The following is a 13,415-nucleotide window of genomic DNA, read 5'->3' as shown; positions in this document are numbered from 1 at the left end:
CAATGCTACAGTCACTGAGCCAATCAGCACCCAGGATACAGAACACAGTGCTGTGGTTGGTCACCTTCCATTCCATCAGCCAGTAGTATGCTGTGTACAATCTCATGTTGGCAAACTTGCCCAAGTGGTAGTGGCATACTGCATTTCCATTGTGTAGAGTATGGTATTCATCCACTGATGAAATAATACTGTGTTTTATGTTGATTTAATATTCTTTTAATATGTTTGAATTAACATTTTTAATATTTTTATGTTGTTTTAAATTTTTAGGCAAAAATAATTCAAATCATAAATATTATATAAATACCTATATACACCATCAAATCGCATGATATAGTGAAAACTCCGCCTTACAGAGAAGCCACAATAAGTGAACCGTGATATAGCAAGGGACGACTGTATTACTCATAGATACTCCTGGAAAAGAGAATATACTGAATAGAAGCAGAAAACTTGCACTGCTCAAATTCCTAGCTGTACCTCAAAATACTCTGCAGATAAATAGCTGTGGAGCTACCCTGTTTTTAACAAGAAACTTCAGGAATCACTACAGTTGTCTAATGTTACTTTCTGGGCTCCAGGGCAGTGGGATAGGGTAGGTCTCTGTCACAGCAACCATGCAGAGATAGAAACTGGGCCCTTCCAAAACAGGGTTGCCTCTGGCTCACTCTTGGGACTTTTGACGTTTGGCCCTTGGGAATGTCTATAGTTAGTGCCACTAAATAAAACTAACTCAGACTAAAGCAGCAATAAAACTCATGCACTAGAAAAACTGCCAGACAGACTGACAAACTTTTCACTGAATGTACTGGACACTCAGCCTCATTTTATTACAAACTGGCCCCTTAAAACCTATCCCCAGAGATGAGAAAGCACTGGTACGAAGGGAGAACGGCAGAGATTTTGCTAGAATGCTTCACTTTCTAAAGAACCATATTAGCTGGGCTCAGTGTAGAGGCACCAGCTGCAGGAAGAAAAGCTCAGGGTGATGCATTGGGAGAGATCTTCAGGATCCGTGGTACCCGAGTACAGTCATGCACTGCTTAATAATGGGGATGCATTCTGAGAAATGCATTGTTAGGCACTTTGTCATTCGAGACCATCACAGGGTGTACTTACACAAGGTAGGAGGACCATGACATCCCTAGGTGATTCACTCTTATGGGACCAACACTGTGTATGTGGTTGATCCACTGTTGACCACTTGGGATCCAGTACCCACCTCATTGAAATGGACATCCTGCATTCCCACGTCTTCCATCATGGAGGCCTCCTCATCGATGTTGGGGGTAATCACCCTGAAGGCTGTGCATCCCTGTCTAAACATGCCTGAGAATTGAGAAAGCAGAGAAAAGAGAGTTGCTAACCCAAATGTGGCCAAACCTCAAGAGTTCTTCCTGGCACATGTGTTTCTGTGCTGAATGACATAACTGAGTTTGATACCTGTTATGTGTCAGGCCAGTGACCACACAGGTGGCTAGGAAGCACCATATGCTTTTCTTCATTTGCCTGCTCACATTAAATATTCACCCACTTTACTTTCTCAACCTTTTTTCATTTCCTTCTCATCTTAAGAAAGTGTGTTTAGCCTTTAAATAAACTACATGAACTGAGAAAGTTATTAAATCAAATTAATGGTAAAATAATAACAAGTAAATGAAAAAATGCTTTGGTATAATGACCCCTGCTCAAATACCAAGGAAATTAAAGCAGCCAGAGCCAATGAAAGGGATGTGTGTGACTCAAAAACAATTCTGTTTCCTTCAAGCAGTTGGTCATCCCCCACTCAGGCTGGGGATAAGCCATACCTTAGAGTAGTGAAAGTGAACCTTTTAGAGCTTTCAATGATACAAAGAGCCCCTTGCAGCACGTGTGCCACAGATTCACCACGAATGACTGAGAACTTTCCCTTCTTCTGCCTGCAGCCGTCGGTAGCACTGAGATGTAATGCAACTGCTGCAGCTGTGAGCTGAGGGGCTGCCTTAGTTGGATGGTACCCCAGCCACTTGGGGGTAAGGAGAGGCCTTTCTCTCCAGGAGAAAGAGAATATGAATACTCCCAGGGCCTAGGTGTCTGATCCTTTAGGGGAAAAGGTGGGAATTAGTGTCTGAGATCAGGATAAAGTCTCTGAGCAACAGCAGTTCACTAGGAGCTTTTCCTCATCTTGGACTCACTGGTAAACAGTTTTAAGTCAATTGAACAACTTCAGCTGTGCAAAATGCTCAAGGGAAAATGAAATGTTCTGCTGCTCTACTGTGAGATGCCTGTTTATAATACAAGTCAAAACTGGAACTGAGACTTCCCATATTTTAGCAAAAAAGAAGAACAAAATACATAGAGTATTTTGAGATCAAGAATTGAAAAAGTAGAACCTAAAGTCAGAGATTCTTCTGCTGTACATCAGACCAGTTTTCCAGCCACTCCCAGGGTATCTAGTACCTCCACCATGGTTCTAGTGTAGCACTGCTTTGACTTGCTTATATGAAACCAAAGGGTCCCCAGTGAAAAGCATTAATCTATACAAAATAAAGTTATGAAAGCAAACCACCATGCCTGGGCTACAAGTACATTTAAATATATAACTCTACTGCAATAGAGCAACAAAAATGGTGGCCAAAGTGCTTTCCTCTTTTGCCCAAAAGAAGAGATTGCCAGCGACCTCGAGAGTCCAGAAAAAGAAGGGAGGGAAAGAGAGAAAAGTCTGTCCATGCAGAATTGAAACAGAAAATTCCCACACCATTGATTGGCACATGAACAGAGTGGTAGGCGACCCTTGGAGACTGGGCAATCCTTGGGCTCACCTCCCCGGCTCCTCCTCTGGCAGGTGCTATGGCTGTAGGGGAAGCGGAGTGGCTCCCGCTGGAGTGCTAGTTCTGCTTCTAAACATGAGGAAATGTATTACCCGATAAAACGCCTCGACAGGACACACTCGGTGAACATGGAACCCTTCTTTAATTTCATTCTCTTTTAGCCTTAGTTGTATAACAAACCCAGACTCCTTTAAATTCCACTCTAAACAGCCAACTGTACCAAAGATAAACATTTCATGGTCTCAACATCTGTGACTTTAAATACTACTACTTCGTAAATACTGTATACCTTATCAGCCTGGACCTGGTGCCGCTGTTCTCCAGAATTACACATGCAGACTACCAGTTTTGCTGAGAAACTCAGTATTCCAAAATTAAAGGCCATCCTTGGGGCTGTGCTGAGTTTGAAATGGGAATGAGCAGCTGGTGTTTAACTAGAAGGAACCCATGAATGAACTACTGGCCTGAATGTACAATGTACAAATGAAGCATCATTTGCCCCATCCCCTACCCTGAGAACACAACAGCCAAGTGGACTGTGTTCCAGAAAATCTGTCTGATAATTTCCTATTACAAATATCTTTGGATTGATAAAAACTGTAGTTCCAGTGGGAACTACCTCAAGGGAAAATAAAATCTTTTCAGTTCTGGATTGGCTGATCAAGGCCATCAGATGCAAAGCTTGTTAACTAGTTTTTACAAAATGGAGTCATCAGGAAGAGGTCACATGACAACATGCCATCTACTTTTCTTTTTCATACTGGCATTTCTGCTGTGCCACCAAGTCAAGCAAATATTACCTAAGGAAATAAAACAAAATATGCTTTACACATATACAAATCCCCCACATCCAAATCTGTCTAAATGGCTCTCACTTGCCTTTGTTAGTTATAGTTTTATATTCTTTTTACAATACACAGAGCTCATTCCTTACCCTTCCGTGTGAGATATTCTGCCACCAAAGCTGTTACGTGGACATAACACATTGCTGCCTATAATAAAAGATGTGTCAGAATTATAATTAATAATAGCATGTCTAATAAATATATATTATTACATCTCAAGGCACCAATTAGTGTTTCTAATAGCTAATGTCTTACCTTTGAAAAAAAGTAGAACCCCCCTTCCATAAGCTGAAATTTGTAAATAAATTAGGAATTGGGACAAGTGATAATAAAATCACTAAGCTTTTTTTCTTTTGCATTTAGAATCATTAATTTTAATGTAAAAGAAAGACAGTATTTTTTCTTAGTACTGTACACCCAAATTTTCTGCATCATTTCTCTTAAAGCAAAAAAGAGGACTATTTGAAGAAAAGGTATGCTTGGGAAAAAACAAAACTATTTTTGTTGTAAGATTCTGAGAGAATGGCTCAAACTGCAGGTGCTAATACATGCTTCTTCTTAATTTAAAAGAAGGTAAAGCTGTCATTTTCCCCAAATACATAATTCTAAATAACAACTAGTTTCTTACCTCAAAAATGAAAGGAAAAACATAAATAAATTATTTTCACAAAAGCTGCTCTGTTACAAAAATCAATACTGCTGTTGGAAGTGAAGCCATAGATTCTGATGAAGTCCCTATCCTCATCAGTCAGGTGTCTGCCACCACATGATGCCAACACATACCTGCAGAAGCCACCTGACATGCATGTGTGTAGAAACACATGAGCAGTGCAGCAGGCTCTCTGGTCTGTGTCTCATAAGAGTGCATAGAGAGAAGGCTATTAGGGAGTCAGAGCCATTACACTGTCCAGTCTGAGAGGCAGCGCTCAGATTAGACATGGTTTACTCTATCTTACACTGTACAGCAAGACAGTATGCACAGAGTAGGTGTGCAAATGTGTGACAGTTTACTGAGCAAGTGCACACAACCAGACAGCCAGGCCGCCACAAGAACTCTTGTGAATTATTTGTATTAGTCCTCTGCTTACAGTGTACTGAGTTGGAAAGTGTCCCCTTTCCTGCCCAAATTTATGACCTTCCTGAATCTCAGAATGTGGCGTTATTTGTACAATTAGTTTAGATGAGGTCATACTGGTATTAAGCAGACCCTCAATTCAATATAATTGTGTTATAAAAGAAGAGGCACAGGAATGTGTCTCATGAGGGCGATGCCGCATCATGGTGATGGCAAATCTTTTACAGCTTTCAATGATAACTGTTATGGTTTGTGTCTAGACCTCCCCCCAAAGCCTCATGCAGTCATGGGGGTGGGCTTCTACAGTTTATGATTGATTCACGGTCCAATGCTGGGACTATGGGTGTGAGGGCTATACCTGCCCTAGGGCGAGTAGCCTGCATACAATATAAGGGAAGAAAAGAGGCTTGCTCTCTGCTGCTCCTCCCTTTTTGTTCTTGCTGCTTTTGCTGTCTTCCTTGCCAAGAACTGTTGCCGTCTGACATGTGCCACTCTGCCTTGGAGCCAGCTGAGTACAGACTGAAACCTCCACAAACTATGAACTAATCAAACCTTTCCTTTCTTAATTTTGGGCTTTGGGTATTTTGTCTCAGCAATGAGAAAAAAGTAAGCAAGATGATAACAATCTGCCCACGGTGGCACGCGTGCCACAGATTTGTCACCACTGACATATGACAATGGAGGCTAAGTGGAGTGATGTGTCTACTGGTCAGTGAGCAGCAAGGAACGCCAGCGACAAAGGGAGCTGGGAGATGGATAAGCCACAGGTTCTCCTCTGGAATATTCAGAGAAAACGCAGGCTCTAGAGACATTGTGAGATTGGACTTTTGGCTTCCAAAACTGTGAAAAAATACATTTTTGCTGTTTTAGGCCACCAGTTTGCAATATGTTGTTATATGGCAGCTACAGGAAACTAATACACAGAAAAACAACTGAAGCTCAGGGAGCTGCTTTTTCCTTTTTGTAAGAGGCCTCGTTCACACAAATCACAATCTTTACATTCTGAGAATGATGGAAACATTATCATCACTACTAATTTCTTTTTATCTGGCTAATGTGTAGTTTAGGTTACGGTCTAACAAAACTGTGATGTTGTATGTACCTTTTAGCACAACGGAGTAAGCAATCTGTAAAAACAGTTCTATTAACTTTTTAGACACAAAGTGTAATCTTACTAATTGAAACTATTATTGAAATTTCAAAGTCAAGGCATGTTTGCTTTAGCAATACTCCTTATCATACCCACATGACTCATTAACAAACTCTGAAAAGTATTCTCGTAGGAATACAGACCCTATATATGCTTTGTTGCTATTTTTCATTTCACTAATGATTTCATCAAGATCCTGAGGGGTTAAGAAAATTTGCTCAAGGTCACAGAGTTAGGAAATGTCAGCTTCTGAATTCAGAGCCTGTTTCTGGTACCCACTATCCAACTCCCGGCTATGCTATCAATATCCTCAGACTGGTCAGCTCTCAGGAGGAACATTCACATATTCACTGCACTGATACCAGAAAAAAGTGATGCCTTATCATTACCTGAATAACAGGAACCATTTTTATGATAAATAACTGAATTTCAGGACTACACAGGAGCTTTAAGGCAGAGTATGTAGATTTTTAAGGGTTTTCATACAATCATAAGGAGAAATCCCCTTATAATTTTTATTAAATTATCGAAATGCTCAGGTAACTAAGATGTCACTTGAGCTTTTAAATAAGAGGACAGTTTTCCTCAGAACTGGCTTCTTTGAATGAATAAGGTATACCTGATTTTTCAAAAACCAAGATCCAGAGGCTGGTAGGGTGCCCTACCTCTGAGAGATCCCCATTTTTGACATGGATCCTGGCCATACTGTCAAGCCATGTCTTCCTGAGCTCAGGGGTGCTGGCATAGGACTTGGCCAGGCTGTACTGGAGGTCCACTAGCATTTCTGGGTCATTCTCATGTTCCTTCATCTGGGCTGTGGCCATCAGGACTGTGCGGATCCTCTTGGTCAAGTCTTTCACATCTGATGAGAAGCTGGTGTGCTAAATGGACAGAAGAGAAGGAAAGACGCATGGCTTTCATTCACTTTCTGCTGACCACACGCACATCAGATAATGAGGCAGATTCTTGGGGGTGAAAGCTGAAAGAGGGTTAGGCTGCCCACCTTGATGAGCCGGTCACTGTTGGCACAGTTGTTGATGATGGACAAGGACTGCTGGAATCTGGTTCCACCAATGCCAACAACATCTGCAATCAGCTGGCTGACAGAAATGATGACCTTAGGGAGACACATGAACAAATCAATTCACTTTCAGATGATCACCTAGGCTCTGCTTCTGTCTTCAGTTAGGACGTGCAAGAGGCCAGGACAAAGGTTGGAGTTTGTGGCAGGGTTCACTCTAGAGTGGGAAACAATGTCTGACTCTTTTATTTTTTTCACTTTCTAAAATGGCCCTCAAAGCTTGTATGTTTGGAAGGTGATTATGGGGTGACTTGCTCTTAGGTGGTGGGGTCTGGCTGGAAGAGGCAGGCTATGGTGGTTGTAACCTGGAAGGCTGTACCCCTTCTCAGCTCCTCCTTTCACTCTCTGCTTCCTGGCGGCCAAGCCTTGAGTAGCTTTCCTCTCTTCCAGGCTTTCTACCATGCTGCTGAATGTACAACGAATGAAATTTCTAAAAAGCGTATCAAACCAACCTCTCCACCTTTAAATTACAAGTGTCAAATATTTTGTCTCTGCAATGAAGAAAGTGATGAAGACCTATGTAATGAGGAACCTGCCTGTTTTTGGACCTACGACTAGCACCATCTCGACACAGTTGCTTAAGCTCAAACGTGGAGGCCGTGTTTTCTTTCTTTTCCTTTACCACAGCAAGCCACCACTAATCAAATCACTAAGCTTAATCCCCTCTGCCTTCCAATATTATCATCCCTCCTTCAGCCATTCTGACACAATCCTCTCTGTCCTAGATTTGATAATGGTCTCCCTAGGTGAGGTCCAGCTTCCTAGGATCTATTCTTACCACTGCAGTCCAAGACAGTCCTCCAAATACATGCAGATTTGGATATATAACAGTGTGTTCTCCTTAACTTGATGTCACCAATATTTTAAACTCCATACTAAGCAACCAGTTCCTATCTAGGTAATTCCTATGGTGCACCCATGGCCTGCTACTCTTCAACTGCTATCCCCTATCCACCCTCATGTCCTCTAGGAGGCCATGTGTAGAATCTGGGCTCCCCAGCCAGATGTTCCTCCTGATGCACTCAGGTTCCTACAAGGGAGCGCTAGCCATTCTATGCTACAAGGGCTTTGGGTTTGTCTGGAACAGACTGTATGCTCCACAGGTGCAGGAGAGGGTTCTGTTCTGTTCAGGGCTGTGCCATTAAGCTTAGCATGCTGTTTGTGACAATGAAATAAGGAATAAATGCAGAGATGGAGAAGGAAATACTATTATGCATTCAATGATAAAGTGTCTACAAAAATACTTAAGACTTGTCATTATCACTAGGTCTCAGAGCAGAGATGGAAATGGCTTGTGGGAAGTGTTTGGAAAGGTTCAGAGATGTTGCCTGAGAGTACAGCTGGAACGCCTTCAGCTCTTCTGCATGGGAGAGTCTGGTTAGAGCTCAGAAAACTAGAAGGCTGCTAGAAATCCTGCTGGTAAACACCAGGTTCGGGAGGTTTCTGCTGGGAAGAAGGAGTGCACTGGTTGTTGGACTCCAGATGATGTGTGTTATGGCTTGGCAGAAAGTTTGTCTGCATTTTGCTTGTGTCCAGTGATTTTGCCTGAAACTTGAGATTAAGGGCGGTGGACTAATTAATCTGGCAAAAGAAATTTCAAGGCAGTCAAATGTTGAGGTGGTGGCACGGCTATTGTTGGGGGCCTTTAAGCCAGATTTATATTGACAATTAAGAGCAAAGAGTCCAGCAGGATGATTTAAATAAGCCAGATTTATATTGACAATTAAGAGCAAAGAGTCCAGCAGGATGATTTAAATAAGCCAGATTTATATTGACAATTAAGAGCAAAGAGTCCAGCAGGATGATTTAAAATATGAGTTTGGCCAGAAAGGAAGCTCCAGTAAAGCTGTGGACTGCAAAGATAAGGCTGAAGAGATCTCCATAGCTGAGAAGGAACAAGAAAGTAGAAAAGATGGCGCGAGGGCATCACAAGCAGCAGCAAGTCTCCACCCCTTGCAGCCTCAAACTGTAAAGGTGAAAGACTTTGCTCTGAAGAGAAAGCCACAGAGCACCATGTTCTAGAATGGTGGTGGTGGTGGTGGTGGCTGCACCAGGTTCCACTATTGCTGCAGCATAGAGGATTTGTTCCTCAGAATTGGATTCAGAGTGCCCAGCCATCTCCACACTAGACCCCTATGACCAAGAGAGAGGAAAGCCAGGAGTGGAATGCTATGGTTTGTGTCTGGATGTCCCCCCAAAGCCTCAAGCAGTCATGGGTGGGCTTCCAAAGTTTATTATTGATTCATGGTCCAATGCTAGCATTATGGGTGTGAGTGCTACACTTGCCCTGGGGTAGACAGTTTGCATACAATATAAGGGAGGGAAAGAGGCTTGCTCTTCCCTCTGCCACTCCTCCTTTTGCTCTTGTTGCTTTTTGCTGTTTTCTGCCACCGTGAACGGTTGCGCTCTGCCATGTGTCACTCTGCCTTGGAGCCAGCTGAGTATGGACTGAAACTTCCATAAACTGTGAACTAAATAAACCTTTCTTTCCTTAATTCTGGGCATCAGGTATTTTGTCTCAGCAATGAGAGAAAAGTAACCAAGTCAACTAGGTCTCAGAGCGGAGAATTTAGGATGTTTTATCCTTGAAGAGATAGCAGATGTGTTTGTAAATATAAGAAAGAAAGAATCACTTTGGGCTTTTTGTTTCTTACCTAAAATGTTTACTATGAAGTGTCCTCACACAGGTTCTAATACAGTAATACTTCAGTTTGCAAAGGCTTCTGTTTGGAAACAATTTGGTTTGCAAACAAAAGCATTCAGCAAAATTTTGCTTCCATTTGCAAACTCCATAGGGGGTGACAAACATGACCATGGTCATCTTCCCCACACAAACACAGCCATCTTCCACAGAATTGTAAAACAAATTAAGTTTGTAAACTGAGGTGTCACTGTACCTCGAGTAAATGGAATCTCAGTTAGTTCAAATTGATTTGGTGTTTAAATGTCACGTTACCAATAGAAACACATCGTGGGTGAGCATTTTATGGTATGGGACATGAAATAAACTAAGCCAGGAAAAGGGACTTTCTGAGTTTCTGCCTTGAGGCTGACACTGCAGGTAAATTGGTAAATGTGACAGTTTTTTTTTTTTTTTTTTTTCAAAAAGAAGATTTCACTGGGGGTAAGTTTGTGCTAGGAAACTAAATCACACGCACTTGTAAGTGTGTCCGAACAAAGGACTTCTTCCCGGTGTAATCGAAGTTGTTCCTCATCAGGAAGTAGAGCAGCTGGGAGGCTTCTGTTCGGATGGAACTCAGCTTGGAGTTACAGCACTTGAGAATCTCATAGCACAGAGCAGCACACATATCTGCCCTCCCTTCATAGAACGTCGAGGGAAACTGGATGGCACACAAGAAACAGGCATGGCCCATCAAAGTTAGTGCTTGGTGATGCTCCCTTCAACTCTAGGCAGGAGGAGGAAAGGGGTGACCAGGAGCTATGACCATCATTGACGAACAACTCACCTTATAAATCAATGACCGTAAGGCAGTGAAGACATTCTTTAAAGCTGTTTCAGACTGATGTTTTTGAAGAAAACACAGGTAGACATCAAAAACTTTTTTCATGAGAGGATTGTGCCCATGGTCAGCCAAGAGCTGGTTCTTAAAACACACATCAACAGCATTATTAGTGAGACAAACCTGGTACTTCTAAGGGGTTAAATACAGTTTTCAGGCTCAAAGACTACATTTTTCCAAGCATTAAAACAACCTACAATTTAAACAAACTCTGCTACGAGTCCCATTGGAAAACACATAATGCTCTTATAGAACAAACACAGAGTCCACCAAAAAAAAGCAGTAAAACCCCTTCAGGAAAGGAAAAATAGTATCATATTTTTTCAACAGATAATATTAATCATATTACCCTTGTATAGGGGACCCTAGAGGATGCTGTATATTACAGAAAACCCACCACACTGCCAGGCATTAGAGAAGAAATTGAAAATGCATGTGCAACAATCTCAATGACTAAGGTTACCCAAGCAGCAGTTCACCATAATGTTTAGAAGCGAATGGTCACCACTTTGAGCACCTCTTGTAATTGTGGAGGCCAAATGTAACTTGTATTAATCTCATGATGTTCCAAGAAATTTATTTATTTTTTTTTTTGGTTTTTCGGTTTTTCTCCGGTACCGGGAACCGAACTCACGACCTTGCGCTTGCCAGGCAGGCGCTTTTGCCGCTAAGCTAAATCCCCAGCCCCTGTTCCAAGAAATTTAGTATTAAAATATTTATACAACTTTTTCTTTTTCTGAAGTGTGTATACATTTCTTTTTTTGGCAGACTCTGTATGTATCAACAAAATTGTGCTTTGGGGATAAACTTTCTAGCAAAATTCAATATAGTGCATAAGGCCATTGTAGCTTAGTACTGATTTGGCTTCTATTATTTTTACTGTGCATTAGGAAGTGATAGAGGTGATGTTTGTGACACCTTTAATTCCAATAGAGGGGCACTGTTACAGATGTTAGTAGATGGGAAAAATACTGAAAGAATATGAAGCAAGTCCTCTAAAAGTGAGGTTCCTTCTTAGGCTTCTCAGGCATTCAGAGCCATGGGTAACCAGGTCGGTAATGTTCTGGTCAGGTCTCACTTATGTGCATGGATTTGTGCAGGTAAACTGAGCTTCAAAATTACCATCTGTAAAACAGTGACTTTAGAACTGACCTTCCCCAGGTACTGTAAAGAACAAAAGTGTCTGACATGTATTTTGGTCTAGCTAAGTAGGAGGTAGCTGGTAGGACTTTAACATTTCATGGATTTTATCAAACAAAATTGCCTTCAATCATTTTTAAAATTGCCTTAACTGCCTTCAGTCATTTTAAAAATATCCTCATTTCAGCAGAAAATCTGTATGAATTCACCACTCTGGAAGCCTAGTTACCTAAAACTCCCCTCAGGGACCAAACCTACACAAACCTACAGGTACAGCCCAGCAAGAAGCCAGCGTGCAGCTTCATGTCCAGACACACATGGACACTGACGAATATGACAAGCCTTTCTAAAAAAGGTGTGTGTTTGGGAAAGATACACGCACGCATTTTACAGAAGCAGGCAAAAGTGACTGTAACCAAAAATGTCACGAGGCTGGTATCTCAAAGTAGTCTTACAAGCCAAAGAAACAGAGATAACTTACATTAAGTATGTTTTCTACATAGCAAATTATGGTTGGAATCATAGTTTTAGGAAAGCATTGGTCATCTCATCAATGGAAAGAAATTCTAACTCAAATTTGACTCAATTTTGTTTTCTTTTTAAGTCTTAGTTATGTTTAGATATCTCATAGCTGGTACAATACCTGGAATTCACAGTGATTTTTGGGGGTGTGGGTGGGTACTGGGAATCGAACTCAAGACCTCACAGATGCTAGGCAGATGCCTAGTAATCTTTGTATCATGAAATACTGAGGTACATTAAATTATATCATGTGAAAGAGGAGCAATTTAAGGAGCAGAAATTGTGCATGGTGACTAATTAAATGAATAATTCTCTACTGTTAGCAGCTGTTCACTCCCATCCCCTTGCCTGCACCCAAATGCTGATTCCAGTGCTTGGGGAACTGTGTACATGCTTTGTCCTGAATACCAGTTTTCCTCGGAGTCACAGTTTAGGAGCCTGGCTTTTTACAATCCATTTACTTTTCTAATTATGGCTGGTGAATCTGAAAGTAAGATTTCATTTTCTCAGCACTCTTTGCTGGAATTATCCAGAAGAGAGTTCTTCGAAAAACTGCAAAGACCCTGAGATCTGCTCTTTGAATTGGTCCCTGTCTCCAAGTTCTTACTACTCAAGGTAGTTTCTTCTGCCCCTCCTCTCTCTCCTCAAGGCTTTTGCTTCTCATTTTCAGGGTTTAATGTTCCTGATGTGCTCTGATCTCAAGAGTGGCAAGAATGAAATTAAGACTCATTTACACTAAGATGTAAAATGCCTCATTGAAAGGAGTAAAGACTCTTCAACCTAGACACCCATTACCAGCCACATTCTTTTTTTCCTTTTTTCTTTTTTTTGGGGGGAGGGGTTCCGGTACCAGGAATCGAACTCAAGACCTTGCGCTTGCCAGGCAGGCGCTGTGCCGCTGAGCTAAATCCCCAGCCCACCAGCCAATTCTTTATCTTCCAATCTTCCCTCTTTTCTCTGCCTCTCTGTTGCTTTCTCATTGATTAGAAAGTAATACAAATGTACACTAAATGCAAACAAATCTTTGAACATGCAGAAAGGCCTACACACAAGAAAAACAACAAAAGAAAAGAAAAACAAAAATCCTTAACTTCTCAGAAGTTTTATTACTCAAAAATAATAAAAGGGAACACTGCAGTGTATCTCATTTTGATTTGTATTGAGGATAGGGAATTTTCATTTAGGAAATTAAATGAGACATCAGAATAATATGAAGCATGACTTATTTCTAGCAATAAAGTGGAGTCTAATCCCCCAGGAATTATTGAGGA

General features: G+C 41.4%; 1 protein-coding gene across 10 annotated transcripts in view; it reads right to left on the bottom strand.

The window, feature by feature from the left end:
* The window catches only part of Dock9 (dedicator of cytokinesis 9), a 218,672-nt gene that overhangs the window by 34,704 nt on the left and 170,553 nt on the right, over positions 1-13,415 (bottom strand). For 5 of the 10 annotated variants that reach the window (XM_013516091.1, XM_013516094.1, XM_005374066.2 and 2 more), the window contains exons 40-46: positions 10,429-10,566; positions 10,120-10,302; positions 6,884-6,997; positions 6,546-6,761; positions 3,745-3,802; positions 2,802-2,879; positions 1,223-1,329 (exon numbers count right to left, since the gene is read on the bottom strand). In XM_013516091.1, coding sequence (XP_013371545.1) covers positions 1,223-1,329; positions 2,802-2,879; positions 3,745-3,802; positions 6,546-6,761; positions 6,884-6,997; positions 10,120-10,302; positions 10,429-10,566 — 894 coding nt within the window. The remainder of the gene's footprint in view (positions 1-1,222; positions 1,330-2,801; positions 2,880-3,744; positions 3,803-6,545; positions 6,762-6,883; positions 6,998-10,119; positions 10,303-10,428; positions 10,567-13,415) is intronic. The other 5 variants (XM_013516099.1, XM_013516100.1, XM_005374068.2 and 2 more) reach the window with 1 other exon arrangement.

Source organism: Chinchilla lanigera, unplaced genomic scaffold (assembly GCF_000276665.1).
Source record: "Chinchilla lanigera isolate Chin_1 unplaced genomic scaffold, ChiLan1.0 scaffold00003, whole genome shotgun sequence".
NCBI lineage: Eukaryota > Metazoa > Chordata > Mammalia > Rodentia > Chinchillidae > Chinchilla > Chinchilla lanigera.
This window is presented reverse-complemented; position numbering and strand designations above follow the sequence as displayed.